Source organism: Sceloporus occidentalis, unplaced genomic scaffold (genome assembly GCF_023333645.1).
Source record: "Sceloporus occidentalis isolate IW3139 unplaced genomic scaffold, rSceOcc1.0.p SCAF_2, whole genome shotgun sequence".
NCBI lineage: Eukaryota > Metazoa > Chordata > Lepidosauria > Squamata > Phrynosomatidae > Sceloporus > Sceloporus occidentalis.
Window position 1 is genome coordinate 18056033 of NW_028316982.1, and position 22801 is coordinate 18078833.

At 45.5% G+C, this 22801-nt stretch overlaps 1 protein-coding gene across 4 annotated transcripts in view; it reads left to right on the forward strand.

Moving 5' to 3' along the window:
- SPATA16 (spermatogenesis associated 16) overlaps window positions 1-22801 on the forward strand; it is a 253112-nt gene that overhangs the window by 168496 nt on the left and 61815 nt on the right. For 3 of the 4 annotated variants that reach the window (XM_089507589.1, XM_089507602.1, XM_089507606.1), the window contains exons 6-9: window positions 5358-5420; window positions 5535-5682; window positions 16287-16433; window positions 18200-18312. In XM_089507589.1, coding sequence (XP_089363715.1) covers window positions 5358-5420; window positions 5535-5682; window positions 16287-16433; window positions 18200-18312 — 471 coding nt within the window. The remainder of the gene's footprint in view (window positions 1-5357; window positions 5421-5534; window positions 5683-16286; window positions 16434-18199; window positions 18313-22801) is intronic. The other variant, XM_089507596.1, reaches the window with a different exon arrangement.

Here is a 22801-nt window from a genome sequence, read left to right on the forward strand (position 1 = left end):
GGACTTCAGCCATTACACACACACACACACACACACACACACACACACACACACACACGCATTGGAGAGCCAGGGGGCAAGGTCCTCATGGGGAAGACACACATACACACCGACTGTGTGATTAGTTATTTATTTTAATATTGTTGCATTTGAGAGCCAGCACACTCTCTCAGCCTTAGAGGATGGCATGCCAATCCTCCCCTCAAGAAACTTGCGAAGAAAATCCCATGATAGTAGGTTCAATAGGTTAGGGTCACCATAGATGAAAACTACTTGAAGGCACAGAACAACAATAGCATACTGTATTTTTACTCCCAGAGAGGAGGAAAGGAAGTAAGCATCACTTGCTTCCCCCACCACAGCCACAACATGTCATGTGCTGGCCCCATCTAGGTGAAAACCTGTCTTATGTTAACCTGTGTCCTATAGCTTCCTCTGAGAGAAGGTTAGAAAGAGCATCTCTTCTTTGACTAGCAATAGCATCCCAGCACATTTCATTCCCAGGACGTCTTGCATAAGGGCAAACAGGTCAAATCACTGTTTTCATCAGAGGCAGCATTCAGCTGAGAGTGAAGTGGTATAATGCACCACAAAGTACCTGTTTATGTCCATTACAAAAGAGAAGACAAATACCAAATTACCTAAGCCTCTCCATTCCAGCCGAGCAGAGACAATTGTCTTGGCTTTTGGAAACATTACTCAGATTTACACATAACTTCTCGAGCAATTTTACATCATCGAGGAGTGACCTTGAGATCCAAAACACTGTCTGTTCAGTCTGTCAGTGAAACTGCAAGTGGTAATTTCTCAGTTCCACACAGAGATTTTTCCCGTTAGTCATTCCAGGGTGAAAATCTTTGCCTTCCTCCTTTGCCTTTATTGATTTGTCCCCACTAAAGGCAAATTGCCATTTTTAAAAAATGGCCATTAGGTTAAATTTGTCTCATCCATTGTATATGCAATTAATGTGCCATATCTTTAGACAACACTATCTTTTCAAAATGAAAGGCAAACAGAACAGTTTTCTCAGTTGGGATAAAAATAAACATGTCAATGGGATAGCAAACATGTTGCTCCTAGTGGCACTGGCTTTAGCCTCCACATATTGACTGTACTATGCACTTTACCCCATGGTTAGGAATCATGTGGTTGGTGATATTGTTGGACTGCAACTCCCAGCATTCCTCACCATATGATATGCTGGGCAAGACCAAATCCTACTGCTAGCTCCAGTGAGACTATTCTGTTGAATCAATGAGATCTACAATCACTTTGATTTCCCATTCAGTCCAATGGGTCTAGTCTAGTTGAGATTAACCACTAGGTTTCAGGCCTGAGCCTGCTGGGATTTCCAATCCAACAATATCTGGAGAGCCTCATGATTCCCAACTCTGGTTTAGATCTGTAAACTCTATGTAGAATGATGGACTGTTTTAATACCTTGATTTGCCCTGCAAAATGCAGTATACAGATCACACATAAGCCTCCATCTGTACAGCTTGAATATCCCAGAGGTCTGTTTGCAGGGAGTAAGACTTTGAAGCTCTGCCAGTAGGATCTGCAAGTTCTGCAACAAAATGTTGCAATTTGGAGTGCATTTATTTATAATTCCAACCATAGCATCCCATTTCTCCTCCTAATTCCAGTTTTCAATCACCTCCTGAAAAAAATCATTCATTATTCCATGGCCTCACATCATGCTCATGTGGCAGCCTTTCCCTGTCTCTTTAGGATTGTGTGTGTGTTCATCTGAATCTTGCAGATTCCACAACCACCTGATACACCACATGCATGTGGGTGGCAAAGCTTGGAAATGTTATTTTTTGGACTTGTTATCTGATGTGGGCCATTCAAGAAAAAATGTAGGCTATTACAAAATAAAATCTAAAAATGCATGTGTGTGTGTGTGTGTGTGTGTGTGTGTGTGTATAAATTCATGCTTCTTAGTCAAAATGGAGGACATGCTCAAAATGGAGGACATTTTGAAATTCCTCCTGGACCAAAGGTTGGAATGTAAGATATGTCCTGCAAAAGGAGGATGGCTGGTCACCCTGCCAAGGTCCCCAGTCATTAACTGCTTTGCTCAGTTCTTGCAGACCCAGGGCCATTGCTTCCTTGGATGAGTCTGTCTACAAGGGTCATTCAATAAATACTCAGCCTACAAAAGAAAAACGAAAATTTTGGAAAAGTGGCAATTTATTTTTCAACATAGTCTCCTTTTAGCTCGATACACTTGGCCCAGCGATGCTCCAACTTTTTCAACCCGTCTGAAAAATATGTTTTCCCGAGGTCTGCAAAACAGGCCTCCGTGGCGGTGATGACCTCCTCATTTGACCCAAATCTTTTCCCAGCGAGTGACTTTTTCAGATTTGGAAACAAAAAGAAGTCACAGGGGGCCAAATCTGGAGAATAAAGTGGATGGGGCAGCAATTCGTAGCCCAATTTGGCCATGGCGGCCGCGGAGGTGTGAGCTGGCGCATTGTCATGGTGGAACAGCACTTTTTTCTTCGCCAAATGGGGCCGTTTTTTCTTCAATTCAGCATCGAATCGGCCCAATAAGTTGGCATAGTAGAGCCCCGTGACTGTTTTACCCTTCTCGAGGTAATCGATGAGGATCACACCTTGTGAATCCCAGAAAACGGTGGCCATCACCTTTCCGGCCGATAGAACAGGCACCTGGGCATGGCTCATCAAAAAACGACATGCGGCCATGAACAAACTCATTGAACCAATTCTTGACGGTCACCATCGAAGGAGAAGAGTCACCGTACACAGCATCCAAGCACTCTTTGATTTCGCTGCACGTTTTCCCTTCCAAAAACAAGAATTGAATCACCGAACGATACTGCTCTTTTTCCATTTTTGTAAAACCGACCGACACGCTCGCTTCCAAAGGCTATCAAAACAAAACAAATGAAGGGAATTGACTGAAACTTTGACAGTAGGCTTCTAAAAGAATGTACTGCACAATGGTAAAACTCTTTTGTAGCAGCAGCGCCATCGGGCGGTGAGGCTAAGTACTTGTTGAATGACCCTCGTATTTGTACTGTGGTCTTTCTCTTTTCCTTCTGACTTCCACTTTATGAAGTATTGTCCTCAGTGCCAGTGAGACACGTGATCTCATTATATTCTGAATTATGACATGCCCTGTTTCATCATCTTGGCATCTAGAGAGAGTTAGACCTGATTTGCTCAAGGACCCATTCATCTTTCTAGCAGTCCATCGTATCCTTAGAACTCTCCTCCAACACATTTCAAATGAGTTTATTTTCTTCCTATCAGTTTTCTTCACTGTCCAGAGTATACATATACATAGAAATCAGACTACAGTTCCCATAATCCTTTAACTAGCGTCCTCAGTGGCCATGCTGGTTTGGGCATAGGGGAATTACAGTCCATAAAGTAACTTTCCCCGGCTCTGATGGATGGTGCTCTTTTGAGATACATCTGAACATTAGTAATATAGAGGAAATGAATCCACAAGCTGTTGGTTAGACTTATTTACTTCTAGGCTTTTAAAAGCCTCTATAAAAATTGTCTGTCTGTTTGTTTGTGGACTTTGGGACAGGAGAACTGATGCATTTGAAATATACCTCTTGCTTATTCAGCTGGTCTTATTTTGAGAAGTGTGTGTCTTTGTGTGTGCATATATAACCATTGGTTTTAGCCATTGTTCTGTAACTATCTTCTCATGGCTGTTGGTTGGTTGTATGTGTATATTAGACTTAACATTTGTTAGCTGCTTTCTCACTTCCAGTCCCAGCCTTGCTCCAGTGTTGACTGTATCTCAATTTAGAATGCCTGTAACAAGGTTTGTATTTCCAATGTCATGTGTGCATTTTCCAAGTCACAAAACATTTGGCATGTGTCAACTAATATCTGCACTGACTCTCCTTCCAGACACAGTTCAATGTTCTAGATTATACACTCTAGGTTATGTACATTCTGCATTCTAGAAAAAACACAAAAATGTGGTCATAGGAGTCGAATTCAGCCTCCTAGTTATCTCACCTTGCTTTCTTCTTTTTTCCCCAAACAGACCAGGTTTCTAATCCTTATTGCTGCAAAATTATGCAAAATAAGCAGACAATGCCTGCTGAGAAAGCCAATGTGGTATAGTGGTTTGAGTGTTCAATTCCAGGGTCCAATTCCTGCTTGACCACAAAACTCACTGGTGACTTTGGGCAAGTCACATGCTTTTAGCCTCAGGGGAAAGCACTGGCAAAACCTCCTCTGAACAAATCTTGCCAAAAAAAAAAAAAAAAAAAAAAACCCTAACATGATAGGTTCCCCTTATAGTTGCCGGAAGCAACTTGAAGGCAGAACAACATATGCACAAATACACATAATGCCTGCTGACATCTCAAAAGCCAAATTCCCTAAGGGTGAGTGCCTGTCACTTGCCCAAGGCCACCAAGTAGGTGGTTGAACCATTAGAGGTGAGAGCAAGGGTGTTTATGTTAGCTGCTGAACAGCAAAATCTTATTGTTAGACCTAACAAGAATAGACCTCTAGAAACAATATCAGTATGTTGCACTGATTCATTTAAACCACAACTGATACACAAGTTACCAAAAGCTCTTTCACACTACACAGTTCTAGCACTATGGTTCCACTTTAACTGTGATGGCTCCATCCTATGGAAGCCTGATGTCTGTAGTTCGGTGAGGCTCTCTGGCAGATAATTGTAAATACCCCTCCCTAAACTTCAGATCGCAGAATTTCGTAGGATAGAACATGGTAGTATGGGGAAATCATGAGGCTTTAATTGTGTGGTGTGAAAGGACCCCTGGTCACAGCCTTCCCCATTTGGACAGAATGAGAGTAAAAAAGTAATAATAATTTCTATTTAAATTATAGCAATTATTTCTAAATTCTTATCTAAGCATATAAATTAGCACTATATGAGCTTTATGCAAATCCGTGACAAGTTTTGTTTTGATTTTTTGTTTGCTTGTTTGAGGGAGATGCGTTTCTTCTCTTTTCACCATGGGTGGCAACTTTAAAAGTAGTTGTATGTAGGTCATCAATTGTTTGCCCTTTTATTATACTCTGCATGCACTGCCTCGTCTCTGGATAATCCATGTTTGAAACAACCTAAATTGAAATCATTTCTCCAACCTTTGAAGAAAATCTCTGGTGGTGTAGATATAACCTTCAAAGAAAGTAAAATTCATTTTCTTATTATCATTGAGATAATTTCTCTAATGCCATTATTCTTCCTATTGAAGGCATAGACCCACCACAGTGGAAACTGTTTACAAATGTTCTTATTCTACATTAAAACTGACTTTCTGAGAGTAAGATAGGCAATGCGTACTGGAACTAATTTGAATTTTTCTCTAATTAATATTCAGACCCAAAATATGTTATCTTTGCATGACTGTGCAATTATTAAGGGGGAAATATCATCCATGAAGGTAATTATTTTTCGTTTTCCTCCTCTTGTCTCCCCCCCCCCCTTCTTCTTTAATAGCAGCTCACGTATTTATAAAACACAAAGTGCCTACCATATCTTTCTTCCCCCTTTTTAGGCTATGATTGAAGAAGCCATCACAAGAGCAGAATGTTTTTCAGTGATGTACACACCATTTGCAACTAAAGTAAAGGCTGAAAATATAGACAAGCTGAGGGAAGCTTTTACGAAAAAACATCCTGACTATGTGGAATACATCTATACAGGTGACAAAGTTGATGTTTACAACCAAGAGAGTGGTCCAGCCAGCATTAAACTATTTTATAACAATGGATTTTGATGTAATTTTATTTTTGGCATTATTTTTATATCCTAGTTTCTGTCTACATATGGCTTAGAGAGAAACATCACACATATACATAAAGACACACACAACCAATGAACTAACAAATGCCTTGCCAGCTCTATAATTAGGTAAGGTGGCGGCTTCAGGCAGCAGATGCTGAGGGTTCAGGGGGTGGTATCAAAATTGAGGCGCTGAAGGACACAATTGCCTATACCAGGTTGCCTGCCATGTGTCCCTTAAGACAGGCTCTTACTTTCTGTTGTGATGAAAGATGCTACTCCTTACTTGAATGTCGATGTAAGATTCTATTTCTAGTCTAGTTTATATGTGAGAGATGCCATTTGGTCTTTTGGCTGAGTAGCAAAATTGGGCAAGCCTTGGAAACCTCAAAATGGATGAGACAGCAATTAAAACTCAGCAACATAAAACATTTCTCAAGGAGCCATAAAAAAGCATCCTTGCTGTTTAATTGAAAGCTCTAGCAGGGAGAAGGGATAGTTTTGGTTGGATGCATCAAAAAGGCTTAATACTGAGACCATGGTTGTATCCATACTGCACAATTATAGCAGTTTGATGCAACTTTGGTATCCCTTTGATAACTGCTATGGCTCTCTCTTAGGGAATCCTGGAGTCTGTAGCTTGGTGAGTTTTTCATATTCTCTGCTAGAGAGTTCTGGTTCAGGGGAATGCCCTAAGAATGCATTAGTAGCAAATGTTTCTATATGGCCTTCTCCAAGCTACATATCTCAGAAGTCTGTAAGATGAAACTATGGCAAATAGAGGCATCACACTGCTGTAACTGTGCAGTGTGGATGCACCTGCCAGGTGAACATCTCTGGAATGTCTTTCTGAAGTGGGAAGCTGTCATGGAGAAAGGAAATGCTAGGCCAAGTGAAGGTGCCCAGCTCAGGCATCAGAATGAGCGGCAGACAATTGTAACCATGAGGTGGAGAGCAACAATAATGCCATTTTAATTTTCATTAAATTAAATTAAGTTTTTAACTGTACTTGGTTTTTAGCCACTTTGAGTCCTGATTTTGGGGGAAAGCAGGATACAAATAAATACAACAACAATAACATTTCCTGCTACAGTACCCTTAAATCTTGTTGTTCCTCCTGTGATTTGTAGGTTATGTATAGGCACTTCTTACAAATGCAGTAAAATGTATAGGGATGAGCTTGCCCTTCCACACACATTCCTCTGTGTTCTGAGGGGACCCATTATACCCATAAACATATAACTGAGCTCTTCCTGCTGGTCAATTAGATTTTTTTTTTTATTTCTAACTACTGTGCCATGAAGGAGACACTTTTCAGGGGGATGACAGCCAAAGAAAGGATTAGTCTTCCCTCCCAACAGTCTGCACCACAATCTTGAAAATTCAGCTGGAGGAGAGACCTTTTTTGTTTGTGTTATTGTTGTGTGCCTTCAAGTCATTTCTGACTTATGGCAACCCTATCATAAGGTTTTCTGTAGCTGAGAGGTCCATTCACATAAAAGGAAGCTTTTCCTGTCTAAGTCTAATTGATGATAGTGGGATTTTCTCGAAAGAGAGATGGAAAGGCATTTCCCCCAAAAGACTGTGACAGTGACAGAATGGAGGGGATAAAGAGGAGAGGGGAAAGAGTAGGTGCAGAAGGATGACAAAGGGATAAGAGATAGAGAATGTCTACAGAGATAAGAGCTCCATCTGCACTGCAGAAATAATCCAGTTGGACACCACTTTAACTGCCATGGCTCAGTTGAATTCATGGAATTCTGGGAACTGTAGTTTTGTGAGACATTTAGCCTTCTCTGTCAGATTACTCTGGGGCCACAACAAACTACAATTCCTAGAATTCTATAGTCAGAGCAAGTAAGACCTGTGCTCCTTCTAAGACTCTCCCCCCTGGCCTTGGGATCCTCTAGAGGAAGTCAGAGCAAGTAAGACCTGTGCTTCTTCAAGACTCTCCCCCCTGGCCTTGGGATCCTCCAGAGGAAGTCAGAGCAAGTAAGACCTGTGCTCCTCCAAAGACTCTCCCTCCTGGCCTTGGGATCCTCTAGAGGAAGTCAGAGCAAGTAAGACTCTCCCCCCTGGCCTTGGGATCCTCTAGAGGAAGTCAGACCACCTCCTCCCTTCATTGGACTCTTCCTCAGAAGACCTGAGTTGGCAATAGCCTCTATAGCTGCTTTAACACCTCAGAAAGAGAGAGCCAGCTACAGGTTTTCTTTTTTTCTTTCCTGTTCCTGCCATTGTCTCACCTTCTCCCCTTGATCACTGAGCAGTGAATCCCATGGCTCCACACATTTCTCCTAACCTGATCCCCATTCGGCCTCTTCCTGTCTCCCTGCTTCCATTCTTCTGTTCCCTCTGGAACTGTCACTCTGCTGCTCCTAAAGCAGCAGCAATTCATGACCTTTTTCTCTCAAAATCCTTTAATCTCCTCGCTCTCACAGAAACCTGGCTCCCAGCCCATGATACTGCTACCTCCGCTGCCCTTTCTTTTGGTGGTCTCTCCTTCACCCACACAAGCTGCCCTGAGGGTCGAGGAGGAGGGGTTGGTATCTTGCTATCTAACTCCTGCCAGTTCCAAGTTCTATCTTTCCCCCCCAGCTATCATTTCCCTTCCTTTGAGTTTCATCCTATTAGACTCTTTTCTCCTCTACAGCTCCGGGTTGCAGTTATCTATTGCCCTCCTGGTTCTGCTACCCAGTTCCTCTCAGACTTTGAATCCTGGCTGACATTCTTCCTTTCAGATTCAGTCCCCACTTTGATCCTAGGTAACTTCAATATCCACGTTGACAATTCCAATAACCCTACAACATCTCACTTTAACTCTCTCCTAGCTTCTTTTGGTCTCCAACCACATTCCAACTCTTCAACTCATTCTCTTGGTCACTGTCTTGACCTAGTTCTTTCTGCAAACTGCGCCATTTCTGACTACCTGGCACTATCTGATCATCACTTAATCTCCTTTGCTCTCACTTATACTCCACCTCCTCGTCATACTGTTCAACGCCATTTTCGTGATCTTCAATCTGTTGACTCTAACCATCTTGGTCTGACCCTGGTTTCATCTCTCTCTTCCCTAAATCTCGGGAATTCTGCTGATTCAGCTATGTCTTTATTTAACTCCACTCTTTCCTCAACTCTTGACCATTTTGCCCCTGTCTCTGTACGCACTTCTTCCTCTAAGACTAGGCCTCAGCCCTGGCTTACCCCCAACATTAAGTTTCTTCGGTCCTGCTCTAGAGCGGCCGAACGTCTTTGGAGAAAATCCAAAGAGTGGGCTGATTTTATCCATTTCAAATTTGTTCTCTCTTCCTTCTCACACACCCTCTCTATGGCAAAACAAAATTATTACAAATCATTGATCTCTGCCAATGAGAGGTGCCCGCAGTGTTTGTTCTCCACCTTCAACACTTTGCTTAAACCTCCCTCTCCTCCTGTCTCTTCATCATTCTCTCCTAATGACTTTGCTAATTATTTCGTCTCTAAGATTTCCACTATTCGCTCTGAGATAGTCCCTCCTGATTTCTCTTCTGCTCATAATCTTCTTTCGCCCTCCCCTAAAAAAAATTCTGTGTTTCCTCCTGCTTCTTTGGATGAACTCTCTACACTTCTGAACTCTTGCAAACCTGCAACCTGTCCTCTTGATCCAATTCCTACTTGTCTTCTAATCTCTATCGCTCCTTCTTTTCTCCCCTCACTTCTCCATATCTTCAATCTCTCTCTCTCTACAGGCTCCTTCCCTTCGGACTTCAAACATGCTCTCATTTCCCCAGTTCTGAAAAAACCTTCTCTTGACCCCTCCTCTTTGTCTAGCTATAGTCCGATTTCTCTTCTTCCCTTTCTTTCTAAAGTTTTGGAACAGGTTGTTTATTCTTGCTGTCTCGAGTTTCTTGAAGCCACCTCCATTCTCGATCCCTTTCAGTCTGGTTTCCATCCAAGGCATTCCACAGAGACAGCTCTCACTAAGATCTCGAACGACCTTTTACAGGCCAAGGCTAATGGCCTTTACTCTGTTCTCATCCTTCTCGATTTGTCTGCAGCCTTTGACACCGTTGATCACTGTCTCCTAGTTGACATACTCTCTGACCTTGGGTTCTCAGACTCTGTTCTCAACTGGTTTAGATCTTATTTGTCAGACAGATCTTTTGCAGTGGTTGCAGATGGTCAAACTTCATCTCCTGTTCCCTTATCTGTTGGAGTCCCCCAGGGCTCTGTTCTGGGCCCCCTTCTGTTTTCTCTCTACACACTGTCCATAGGAAAACTCATCAGCTCTTTTGGTTTTTCCTACCATCTGTATGCCGATGACACCCAGCTGTATCTTTCCACCCCTGACCTTTCTCCAAGGCTTGAACAGCAAGTCTCTTCTTGCCTCACAGCTGTCTCGCACTGGATAATAATAATAAATAATAATAAATTTTATTTCTACCCCGCCCTTCCAAGAAAATGATCAGGGCGGCTTACAAAGTTATAAAAAACATTACAATATAGATAAAATTCAGTCAACAGTTAAAACCATTATTACAAAAACAGGAACAGGAACAATAAAATAAAAAATACATATACCAGGGGCAGTAGAAAAATGCAAAGACAATCATCAATCCAGGGTCAAAGAGGGAAAAAAGGGGCAGGAGAAACAGACAAACAAATTAAGGTGGGAAGGCCAGCCGGAATAGATATGTTTTCAGTTGTTTTTTAAAAACATCTAATGAGGCGGCGGAGCGGAGCTCTGCAGGGAGCTTATTCCAAAGTACAGGGGCAGCAGTGGTAAAAGCCCTCTGTGAGGTCCGAGTCAAATTAGACCTAGGGACCTCCAGCAATTTGGTCCCAGATGTTCTGAGTGTGCGGGGTGGATTGTGTGGGGAGAGGCGGTCCTCCAAGTACCCTGGGCCCAAGCCATTTAGCGCTTTATAGGTCAAAACCAACACCTTGTATTGAGCCCGGAAGCGAATAGGCAGCCAGTGAAGATCTTTTAAAATAGGTGTTATATGGTCCGACCTGGAGCTACCAGCGACCAATCTGGCTGCCATATTCTGCACTAATTGCAGCTTCCGAGTTTGGTACAAGGGTTGCCCCATGTAGAGCGCATTGCAGAAATCCAGTCGAGAGGTTACCAAAGCATGTACAACAGATTCTAGGTCCTTTCGGTCCAGGTAGGGACGCAGCTGGCGTATCAGCCAAAGCTGATAACAGGCACTCCTGACCGTCGCATCCACCTGAGAAGTCAGCTGGAGCGACGAATCAAGGAGTACTCCCAAGCTGCGCACCGAGTCCTTCAGGGGGAGCGTGACCCCGTTCAGGGCCGGGTGACAGATCTCACCACCAGGAACCGGGGAGCCTATCACCAGTACTTCCATTTTCCCTGGATTCACACTGAGTTTGTTCTCCCTCATCCAGCCCATTACTGACGCCAAGCAGGCATCTAGAGGAGAGATGCCATCCTTAGTTACTGCATCAGTCGGAGACATAGAGAAAATTATCTGGGTGTCATCAGCGTACTGATAACACCGCGCCCCATGTCTCCGGATGATCTCTCCCAGCGGCTTCATGTAAATGTTGAATAGCATAGGGGACAAAATCGCTCCCTGAGGGACACCAGATGTCAGGGCCCTCCTGTCGGAGCGACAGTCCCCCAGCTCCACCATCTGGGATCTGCCCGAGAGGTAGGAACGGAACCACTGCAGAGCAGTGCCCCCAATTCCCAACTCCCTCAGGCGTCCCAGAAGGATACCATGGTCAATGGTATCGAAGGCCGCTGAGATGTCCAAGAGCACTAACAGGGACACGCTCCCCCTGTCCATGCCCAGACGGAGATCATCAACTAAGGCGACCATGGCAGTCTCAACTCCATAGCCCGCCCGGAAGCCAGTTTGAAATGGGTCCAGAAAATCGGTGTCGTCCAAGATCGACTGAAGCTGGAGGGCGACTGCTCTCTCGATCACCTTCCCTAAGAAAGGTAGCAGCGAGATTGGTCTATAATTATTATGAAGCAGGGGGTCTAAGGAGGGCTTCTTTAGCAGGGGTTTAACCACTGCTGATTTTAATTTAGATGGAAACTGGCCCTCACTTAGAGATGTATTAATTATGTGATGCAACATTAGTCGCACCACATCTCCCCCCTGAGCTGCCAACCATGAGGGACAGGGATCAAGAGAGCAAGTCGTCCTCCTAACACTTCGGAGGATCTTGTCCACTTCATCGGTACTAACAAACTCAAAGTGATCCAGTATAACAGGGACCACGGACGCTTCGGACACCTCTCCTATAGGATCTGCACAAAGACTGGCGTCGAGATCAGCCCTTACCCGAGAGATTTTATCCGCAAAGAAGTTGTTAAAATCGTCACAGCAGGCTTTAGATGGCTCCAAAATAGGGCTCAGGGTGGGAGGGAGTCGAATTAGCTCCCTCACAACCCTGAACAGCTCTGCCGGACGCGACTCTGCGGACGCAATACGTGCAGCATAGAAGGAGTTCTTTGCTGCACGTATTGCCACTCCATAAGCTCTTAAATGAGAGCGAAGGAGTGTCCTGTCAGACAAGCGCTGATGTCTTCGCCATTTGTGCTCTAGTCGTTGCGCGACCCGCTTCCTTACCCTGAGATCTTCCGTGTACCAGGGTTGTTTATTGGAAGCAGGCCGGAAAGGACGCTTGGGAGCGATGCTGTGTATAGCCCTAGAGAGATTAGTATCCCAGATGTCGACTAGGGCATCAACAGAATCGCCGTCAGAACCAGTCGTGTATCCCTCTAGGGCTTCTTGGAACCTTATGGGTTCCATCAGCCTTCGAGGGTGGACCATCCTAATAGGTCCGCCACCCCCGGGAGGGTTGATGGTAGAAGCCTTGATTCTAGCCTCAACCAGGAAATGATCCGTCCATGGCAAGGGAGAGACATTAGAGATCTCTACCCACGGAGCCTCCATGTCCGTACTGAAGATCACATCAAGAGTATTACCGGCACAATGAGTTGGCCCTGAGACTGATTGAGACAGGCCCATGGCTGCCATGGTAGTCATGAACTCCCGAGCCGCACCTGTTGGAATATCACTGGCCTCGAAAGGGATGTTGAGGTCCCCCAGGACAAGAAGTCTGGGGGACTCCAACACCAGTTCCGAGACCAGCTGTGTCAGCTCGGCCAGGGAATCTGTTAGCGCACGGGGTGGCCGGTAAACCAACAGAATCCCCAGACTGTCTCTGGCCTTCAGGGACAGGTAAATACATTCGATGTGATCTGTTTTCCGGACTGGGATCCTGGTTAAGGAGAGAGTGTTTTTATGGACCAAGGCAACACTGCCCCCCCGCCCACCTAACCTGATCTGGTCCTTAACTGAGTACCCGGCTGGAAGGGCCTGGGCCCACACTGCCTCACTCTCAGGCCCCAGCCAGGTCTCAGTGATGCACGCCAGGTCGCAGTTTTTATCTTGCAAAAGATCGTAAACGATGTGGGTCTTATTTTTTATAGACCTGGCGTTGCATAGGAGCAGAAACAGGGTTTGTGGTACGACTGGGCTGACCCTCAGGCCTCTTTGGTTAGGAAAGTGGAAGGAAGGAGAGATAGGTATCACACATCGATCTCCCCTTCCGTCTAAACACCTATCCACAGTCCTACCGCCATACCTCCCCTTACCCCGCACAACCTCAATTGGGGCTCCCATTACATATGCATCCGCCACCACAGTTGGCCTCCCATATCCCATTCCCACCCCACAGCCGGCAAAATCTAATAATAACAATAAAACCCCGCAGCAACAAAGGAAGACAGCAGAAGTTGTCATTCCTAATAACACTAACTAATCCAAAAATTACCCCAGATTATAAAAAAGAAACCCAGCTCAAACCATAACAAACTGGCGAGCAAAAAGATTCCTGTCCCTTCTAAGGAAGGAACGCCAGCCCTTCGCCAAAAAAAAAAAAAAAAAAAAAAAAAAACCCTGGCGAATATAATAGCACGCCCAGCTGGTCTGTGGCGGCGTCCTCGGGTTGGGGGCCGGCGGGCCGGCTTATGTAGAGAGAGCCGCTCCCACCGGCTCTACTCCTCCCTCCCTTCAGCGCCGCGGGCGGCAAAGAGTCCTCCTGGCGCGGGGGCGCGCCCAGCTGGTCTGTGGCGGCGTCCTCGGGTTGGGGGCCGGCGGGCCGGCTTATGTAGAGAGAGCCGCTCCCACCGGCTCTACTCCTCCCTCCCTTCAGCGCCGCGGGCGGCAAAGAGTCCTCCTGGCGCGGGGGCGCGCCCAGCTGGTCTGTGGCGGCGTCCTCGGGTTGGGGGCCGGCGGGCCGGCTTATGTAGAGAGAGCCGCTCCCACCGGCTCTACTCCTCCCTCCCTTCAGCGCCGCGGGCGGCAAAGAGTCCTCCTGGCGCGGGGGCGCGCCCAGCTGGTCTGTGGCGGCGTCCTCGGGTTGGGGGCCGGCAGGCCGGCTTATGTAGAGAGAGCCGCTCCCACCGGCTCTACTCCTCCCTCCCTTCAGCGCCGCGGGCGGCAAAGAGTCCTCCTGGCGCGGGGGCGCGCCCAGCTGGTCTGTGGCGGCGTCCTCGGGTTGGGGGCCGGCGGGCCGGCTTATGTAGAGAGAGCCGCTCCCACCGGCTCTACTCCTCCCTCCCTTCAGCGCCGCGGGCGGCAAAGAGTCCTCCTGGCGCGGGGGCGCGCCCAGCTGGTCTGTGGCGGCGTCCTCGGGTTGGGGGCCGGCGGGCCGGCTTATGTAGAGAGAGCCGCTCCCAGCGGCTCTACTCCTCCCTCCCTTCAGCGCCGCGGGCGGCAAAGAGTCCTCCTGGCGCGGGGGTGCGCCCAGCTGGTCTGTGGCGGCGTCCTCGGGTTGGGGGCCGGCGGGCCGGCTTATGTAGAGAGAGCCGCTCCCACCGGCTCTACTCCTCCCTCCCTTCAGCGCCGCGGGCGGCAAAGAGTCCTCCTGGCGCGGGGGCGCGCCCAGCTGGTCTGTGGCGGCGTCCTCGGGTTGGGGGCCGGCGGGCCGGCTTATGTAGAGAGAGCCGCTCCCACCGGCTCTACTCCTCCCTCCCTTCAGCGCCGCGGGCGGCAAAGAGTCCTCCTGGCGCGGGGGCGCGCCCAGCTGGTCTGTGGCGGCGCCATCGGCGCCATCGGCATTTGAAGCTCAACATGTCCAAGACGGAGCTTCTTGTCTTTCCTCCTAAGCCCACCCTTCAACACTCCTTTTCTGTCTCTGTGGACAATATTTCTATTCAACCAGTCCAGCAAGCCCGCAGTCTTGGTTTTATCTTTGACTCTTCTCTGTCGTGTATCCCTCAGATCCAGACCACAGCTAAGGCTTGTAGATTCTTTTTGTACAATATTACCAAAATCCGACCATATCTCTCCGCCTCTACTGCCAAGATCCTGGTCCATGCCCTAGTGGTCTCACGACTTGATTACTGTAACGTCCTCCTGGCTGGGCTTCCTCTTTCTCACCTCCGTCCTTTAATCTCTGTCCAGCATTCGGCTGCACGCATTATCACTTCCACCCACCGCTCTGACCACATCTCTCCTGTGTTGGCATCCCTTCACTGGCTCCCCCTCCCTTTCCGCATTCAGTATAAGCTCCTGCTGTTGACGTTTAAAGCCCTCCATGGGCTGGCCCCTCCTTACTTATCAGACCTTCCTTCTCCTCACCTTCCTACTCGGGCCCTCCGTTCTGGTAGTCAAGGTCTGCTGTCTCAGCCCAGGATTTCCTCTGTCCCATCTCGAATTCGCCCCTTTTCACTCGCTGCCCCTCACTCCTGGAACCTTCTTCTCCCATGAACAAGAGCCATCACTTCTTTAACCAGCTTCAAAACTGAGTTGAAGACCATCCTGTTCAGAGAAGCCTTCCCAGGCATTGCATAATTGTCACTTACTATTTGATGTTCTTTTGGTGCCTGTTTTATTGAATCATTTCCTGTATTGCTATGTATTTTCTATGTATTATCCTACTAGAGAGGCCCCTTCTCCACCACCACTCCTTTTGTGTCGTGTCTTTTTAGATTGTAAGCCTGAGGGCAGGGAACCGTCCAATTAAAAAGATTGTATGTACAGCGCTGTGTAAATTTACAGCGCTTTATAAATAAAGGTTAATAATAATAATAATAATAATAATAATAATAATAATAATAATAGCACTGAGGCATGGCAGTTAAAGTGGGGTCAAACTGGATTATTTCTGCAGTGTGGATGCATCCCAGGAAAAATAGTGAGAGAGATCAGCAGAAATAAAGTGGCTGACTAACCTGACACTATGGCCTTCTAGACTTTTAGGTCTACCCACTGCTTATTCTGGCCTTGCCTTCCCTAGAATATGTGCAGCCCCTGAGAGATTTCACCCAAAGGAATATAGCTTAAAACATTCTTAAAAGTAAAAAGAGGAAGGTCCTTGATCATTCCAGCAGAATAAATATTGTTTATTAAAGGATTTAGTCTTGATTATTTTTTTACAGTGTTTACATTCCAGTTTGCTTTGAGCTTCATCCAGAAAAAAAAATGAAATAAGCAGTGCCATATGCACCACTCTTCTAAGCTCCTGTGTAACAGAAGTTCCTCTTCCTTTCCTATTTCAGATCCTCATGGACTACACAGTTTGCCCCAGACAGCTGACTGGTCTTGTCCTTCTCCACAAACTTATTTGCTGACACTGGGCTTCCGAAACAAAGAAGTTGGAAAATTTCTAGAAAAGATGTCTTGCAGGAAGTTGCCGACATTTTCAGGTAACAAAATAGAAAGTCATATAGTTGGAAGGTATCCCAAGGGCCATCCAGTCCAAGCCCCTTCCATCCAGTCCTGGATTCCAGAGATCCACAGTTAAAATGTCAGTGAAAGATGGATATCCAACATTTGTTTTAAAGTTCCAACAAAGCAACAAAAGCCCACCTATTCCCCCCTGCCTGCTGCCACCATCCCACCAGTACTGATGCCAACCCTGTGCATGAGAGCCAGACAGAAGATAGGTAGCTTCTATTGGAGTGTCAACACCTGTACAAAGCTGCCAAGACTGTTGTTGACAGAGGCAATCTCTGGCTCTAATGGGTCCTGTCTCAGAGCCAACCTTTGTTGGTAGAGTACCCAAGAAGATCATCTGTGCCATAATGGAATAGTATATTCTGAGAGGTGACTTAGAACGTTATAACATAGCAATCACGTTTTGAAAGGAAACAGGAACATACTGCTTTGAAAATGTTTCTTATCACACCTCTCTTCTTTCGTACAACTAAACTGCTTGGAAACTCCCAGCTGGGTGTAATAAGCCTCCACTTCAATTCCGGCATTACAGAAGTCAGTGCTGGGGGTGGGGGGGGCTGATTCTCCTCCCTCCTTCTCTCTCCCACTCAGTATTCAAAAGCAGGCTAACTCTGTGCCTGTTACTGTATATATTTTTAATTTTCCTATGTTTGCATAATTACAGCAGAAACAATTACAAATGATTTAAAAATATTTTTATTTTCTTGTATTGTATTTTATTGTTTTGCCAAAAATACACAAACACAGTAAAGAGGGGAGGAAATCTAACAGGCACAGACTTAACATGCTTCAGAATAGTGAGTGGGAGGAGGAGAGAGGAGGAGAATGTGCTCTCATTCTGCTATGTGACTGCTGTAATGTCAAAAGTGAAGTGAAGAGGCTTTTTGCACTATAATACCTGCACTATAATAGTGAGATTGAGAGCTCATTGATGGGGTTTTTCCATTATTGAAAAGGTGCACTACAGTAACAGGCAGCAGCAGGGTGGACATGTTGTCTTATAAGTACTGGCCAAAGAAACTTTTATCCCATTAAAATTCCACTTTTTGGTCTCATTTGGTAAAGTCCCTAGCTTGGTAGGATGGCTACATAACAGAAGCATTCCATACTGCAACATCATGGGGTGGTGGTGGTGGTGGTGATGATGATGATGACAATACTTATTTGTATCCCACCCTTTTCCCAGAACTGGGTCTCAGAGCGGCTTCACAACATTTAAAAACAATACAATGAAAAACATAGAAAAGTGATATATTTACAACAAAATTAAATTGTTAGAATATTAACATAGATTATTTATTAAAATATAAAAATACAGTTAAAAATATAAAATTTTAAAACACTTAAAATGATACAACACCCTAGTCCTTAGGTACATTGTTTTAAAAAGGCTGCCTGCATAAGAAGGTTTTAACCTGTCACTGGAAGGCCATCAACGAAGGAATCATCCTGGCGTCCCTGGGAAGGGAGTTCCAGAGTCTAGGGGCAGCCACTGAGAAAGCCCTCTCTCATGTCCCCACCAACCATGCTTGTGGTGGTGGTGAGATGGAAAGAAGGGCCTCTTCAGAGGATCTCAGGGCCCAGGCCAGTTCATACGGGGAGATGGGGTTTGCCAAATATCATGGGCCTGAGCCATATAATGAAATAACAACAACTACATGTTCTTACTCTTTAAATGACAAGCAATGTTGAGAAAGAGGACAATTTCAGGTGTGGCTTCTTTTCAATCCCCCAGATCATAAAGCTCCTTTCAGCCCTCTCACTAAAGAAGAAGCAGGGAGACATCTGGAGACCATTGGAAAAAGAATCTTGCCAATCATGGATTTCATTAGAGGCACCAAATTAACTGTAAGTACAAGACGCTCTCTCCAGATGGGGTAGTTCACTTTTTGAGGTGTTTTAAAAGGATGTTCTGTAGAATCTGAAAGGGTACAGTGCTACAAATATGTCCGGGAGAACTGCTTGTGCCTACCCCAGTTTTAGGCATTTACTGAAAACATTGTCTTAGCTTTCACCAGGCATCAGCTATGCACTGTTTAGAATTCCTCTATATATGGTGTGATTATTTTTGTTGCACTGCTGTATTGCTTTTGATGGTGGTGTAAACTGCTCTGGGATTTGTGCAAATTGGAAGCAGTATAGAAATTTGATGACACAAGAGGAAGAGGAGAAGAGAAGAGAAGAGAAGAGAAGAGAAGGACTGATCTCTTTAATAATAATAATAATAAATCATTTTTTTGTAGCCCACTTTTCCTGGGTAGATCAAAGCGGGTAACATGGTTATATACAATATACAAATTGTAACAACAATCAATCAATACATCAATATAAAAACAATTAAAACAATTAAACAATTAAAACAAGGTTTAAAAAATACAAGCTAAAACATACAGACTAGCTGACTCAAAAGTGCATGTGCAGTGTGCAGTGGGGAGATAACAGATGTTACAATGTCTGGGGAAAGGCTTGTTCGAAGAGGAAGGATTTTAACCTCTTCCTAAATTGGTCAAGGGAGGTGACTGAGCGAAGCTTGCCGGGAAGAGAGTTCCAGAGCTGCGGGGCCGAGATAGAATACGCCCTCTGAGCAGTTGCAGCATATATTGTGTCTGGAACCCTCAACAGTTGCTTCCCGGCTGATCTGAGAGCGCGGGGCGGATTGTATGGGGAGAGGCGGTCCTCCAAGTACCCTGGGCCCAAGCCATTTAGGGCTTTATAGGTTATAGCCAACACCTTGTATTGCACCCGAAAGCGAATAGGCAGCCAATGTAGATCTTTCAAGACAGGTGTTATGTGGCTGGTCCTGGAGGATCCAGTGACCAGTCTTGCTGCCATGTTCTGAACCAGTTGTAGCTTCCGAGTATGGTACAAGGATTGCCCCATGTAGAGCACATTACAGAAATCCAACCGAGAGGTCACCAGAGCATGTACCACCGTTTCAAGGGCCCCCCGGCCCAGGTAGGGTCGCAGCTGGGCGTATCAGCCAAAGCTGATAACAGGTGCTCCTGACCGTTGCATCCACCTGAGATGTAAGGCGGAGTGACGAGTCCAGAAGCACCCCCAGACTGCAAACGGAGTCCTTCAAGGGGAGCATGACCCTGTTCAGGACAGGTGGACAAATATCCTTCCCCGGGCCCGGGGAACCTATCATGAGCACTTCCGTTTTCTCTGGATTCAAACTGAGTCTGTTTTCCCTCATCCAGCCCATTACCGACTCCAGACAGGCATTTAGAGGAGAGATGCCATCCTTGGTCACTGCTTCAGTCGGAGACACAGAGAAACATATTTGGGTGTCATCAGCGTACTGATAACACCTCGCCCCGTGTCTCCGGATGATCTCTCCCAGCGGTTTCATGTAAATGTTGAATAGCATGGGGGACAGAATGGCTCCTTGAGGGACACCAGATGTAAGCACCCTCTTATCGGAGCACACGTCCCCCAGCTGCACCATCTGGAGTCTACCCGAGAAGTAGGAACGGAACCACTGGACCGCAGTGCCCCCGATACCCAACTCCCTCAGGCATTCCAGAATGATACCATGGTCAATGGTATCGAAAGCCGCTGAGATGTCTAAGAGCACTAACAGGGACACGCTACCCCTGTCCATGCCCAGACAGAGATCATCGACCAGGGCGACTAGGGCAGTCTCAACTCCATAGCCCGCCCAGAAGCCGGTTTGAAATGGGTCTAGAAAATCAGTATCATCCAAGACCGATTGAAGCTGGATTGCAACTGCCCTCTCGATCACCTTCCCAAAAAAAGGTAGCAGCGAAACAGGCCGATAATTATTATGCATCAGGAGGTCTAGGGAGGGCTTTTTTAACAGTGGTTTTACTATGGCCAATTTTAAGCTGGATGGAAATCGCCCTTCCCTGAGTGATGCATTGATTATGCGGTGCAACATGATGGTTACAGCCGCCCCGCCCCCCCGAGCCGCTAGCCACGAGGGACAGGGATCGAGAGAGCATGTTGTCTTCCTAACACTTCGAAGGATCTTGTCCACTTCCTCAGTACTCACCAACTCAAAATGATCCAGTATAATTGAGTCCACGGAAGCTCTGGAGACCTCTACTCTGGTTCCTGAAGAAATGCTGGTGTCGAGATCAGCCCTTATCCGAGAGGTTTTATCCGTGAAGTTGTTAAATTTGTCACAGCAGGCCTTGGATGGTTCCAAAATAGAGTTCAGGGAGGAGGGTAGCTGAGTGAGCTCCCTCACTACCCTGAACAGCTCTGCCGGACGCGACTCCGCGGACGCGATACGCGCAGCACAGAACGAGTTCTTTAGTGTTCCTTTTCTAGAGGAGCAATGAACCAGGAACAGTTGGAGCTAATAACAGTATTCCATCTTAGCTGAGATATTCTGGGAATGATCATCCAAAAAAATAACTTTTTCCAGGCTTTGAGTAAGAACAAAAACAGTGATTGGAGATAAGATCAGAAGTTGCTCGCACACTTGGTCTGACTGGAGATAAGAGCGGAAGTTATTTGCAGGTCTAGTCAGACCATTTGTAAAAATCATGACTAGCCTGAGGTATTATTTCATATATGGTCAGATGTATATGCATTGATTAAATAAATAAAATATAAATAATACTCACAGGAGATCCAGTGTGGCATAGTGGTCTGAGTGCTGGACTACACCTCTGGAGACCAGGGTTTGATTCCCTGCTTGGCCATGAAACCCACAGGGCTCGAGAGCCTCAAGAGAATGTAATGGCAAACCTCTTCTGAACATTCCTTGGCACGAAAACCCCATGACATGTGTTCTTTAGGGTTACCATAAGTCGGAAAATACTTGAAGACACACAACAACAACAACAGACTCACAGTCTGGAGGCTTCACATTGATGGCATATTATACTGTGTTTCTTTTTTTAAAAAAATCATATTCCTGTGCATCAGCTGGGTATCTGCAAGGATGAAGGGCAGATTTAAAATACATTAAGATCAAACAATATATCAATATGAGATGCTAGTTTCCTGTTTGAGGGGAGCAAAACTGGATGAAAACAGCTGGAGCCCCTATGAATGTGAATCTTCAAACACATTCTTTTTAAAAGTGCTCCCTTTTCTTCCCACATAGACACCCATTTCCACAATGTATCTTTGCACTTAACATGCACCATGAGAGCTTTTTCTTTTTTTAAGGGATGGGTTGTGCGTCTTCTTTTGATTAGCATGAAGGGTGAACTATAAAAATTTGCATTGAATCTTAATAGAATCCGTCAATTCTTCTTTAGAAAACAATAGAAGAGGAGTGCAGAATCTCCCCTCAACACTCCAAAGGATAATAACTTCAAGGTTTATTTTGCAGTTAGTGGTAGCCATGTTCCCAGAAGGGCTCTTAGATGGCAAGAAGGAAAGGGGAATTTAGAAGGGATATATTAGCAGATCATATAATTTTCATTAATGGGAAAAATATTTAATCAAAAGTAAGAATCTTAGAGTTGAAAGGGACCACACAAGCCATTTAATCCAATCCCTTGCCATGCAGGAATACAAACTAAAACACTCCTGAAAGATCCCCATCCAACCTGCTAAAAGACCTCCAAAGAAGGAGAGTCCACTACCCAACAATCCATTCCACTGTCATACAGTAAAATAAAAATCTTCCTAGGTGGAATCTCATTTCTTGTAATTTGAATATATTGCTTCATGTTCTAATCTCTGCTGCAGCAGAAAATAAGCTTGTTCCATCTTCTACATGCCATCCTTTCAGATATTTACAGATGATTTTGTGTCACTTCTCAGTCTTCTCTTCTGCAAGATAAACATACCCAGCTCCATAAACTGTTCCTCATAGGGCTTGATTTCCAGATCTTTCATATGTGTTCCAGCTTGTCAATATCCTTCTTGAACTGTGTTGTCCAGAACTGGACATACTATTCCATGTGAGATCAGAACAAAGCAGAATAGAGTGGTTCCATTACCTCCTTCAATCTGGATATTGTACTGGTATTGCTGCAGCCCAGATTTGTATTTTTGAGTGCTGCATCACACACTTCTGACTCATATTTAGCTTGTGGTCTACTAAGACTTCTAAATCTCTCTCACATGCACTGCTTTCACATTGTCACCATCCTATATTTGTGCATTTTTCCTGCCAAGATGATCAGCATCGGTTTAGAACAGGGGTTTGCAATCTAGCAACCTCCATATGTTTGGGGCTAGTTCCTATAAACTCTGGCTAATGGGCATGCTGGGCATGCAGCCCATGGGAGTTGAAGTCCAAAACATTAGGAAGGGGTTGGGTTTGCCTTCACGTTTAAAAAGACCATCTGTCAATCTAATAAAATGATGATAAAGGTGCTTATGGGACTTGTGGTCTAAGAAATCTAGA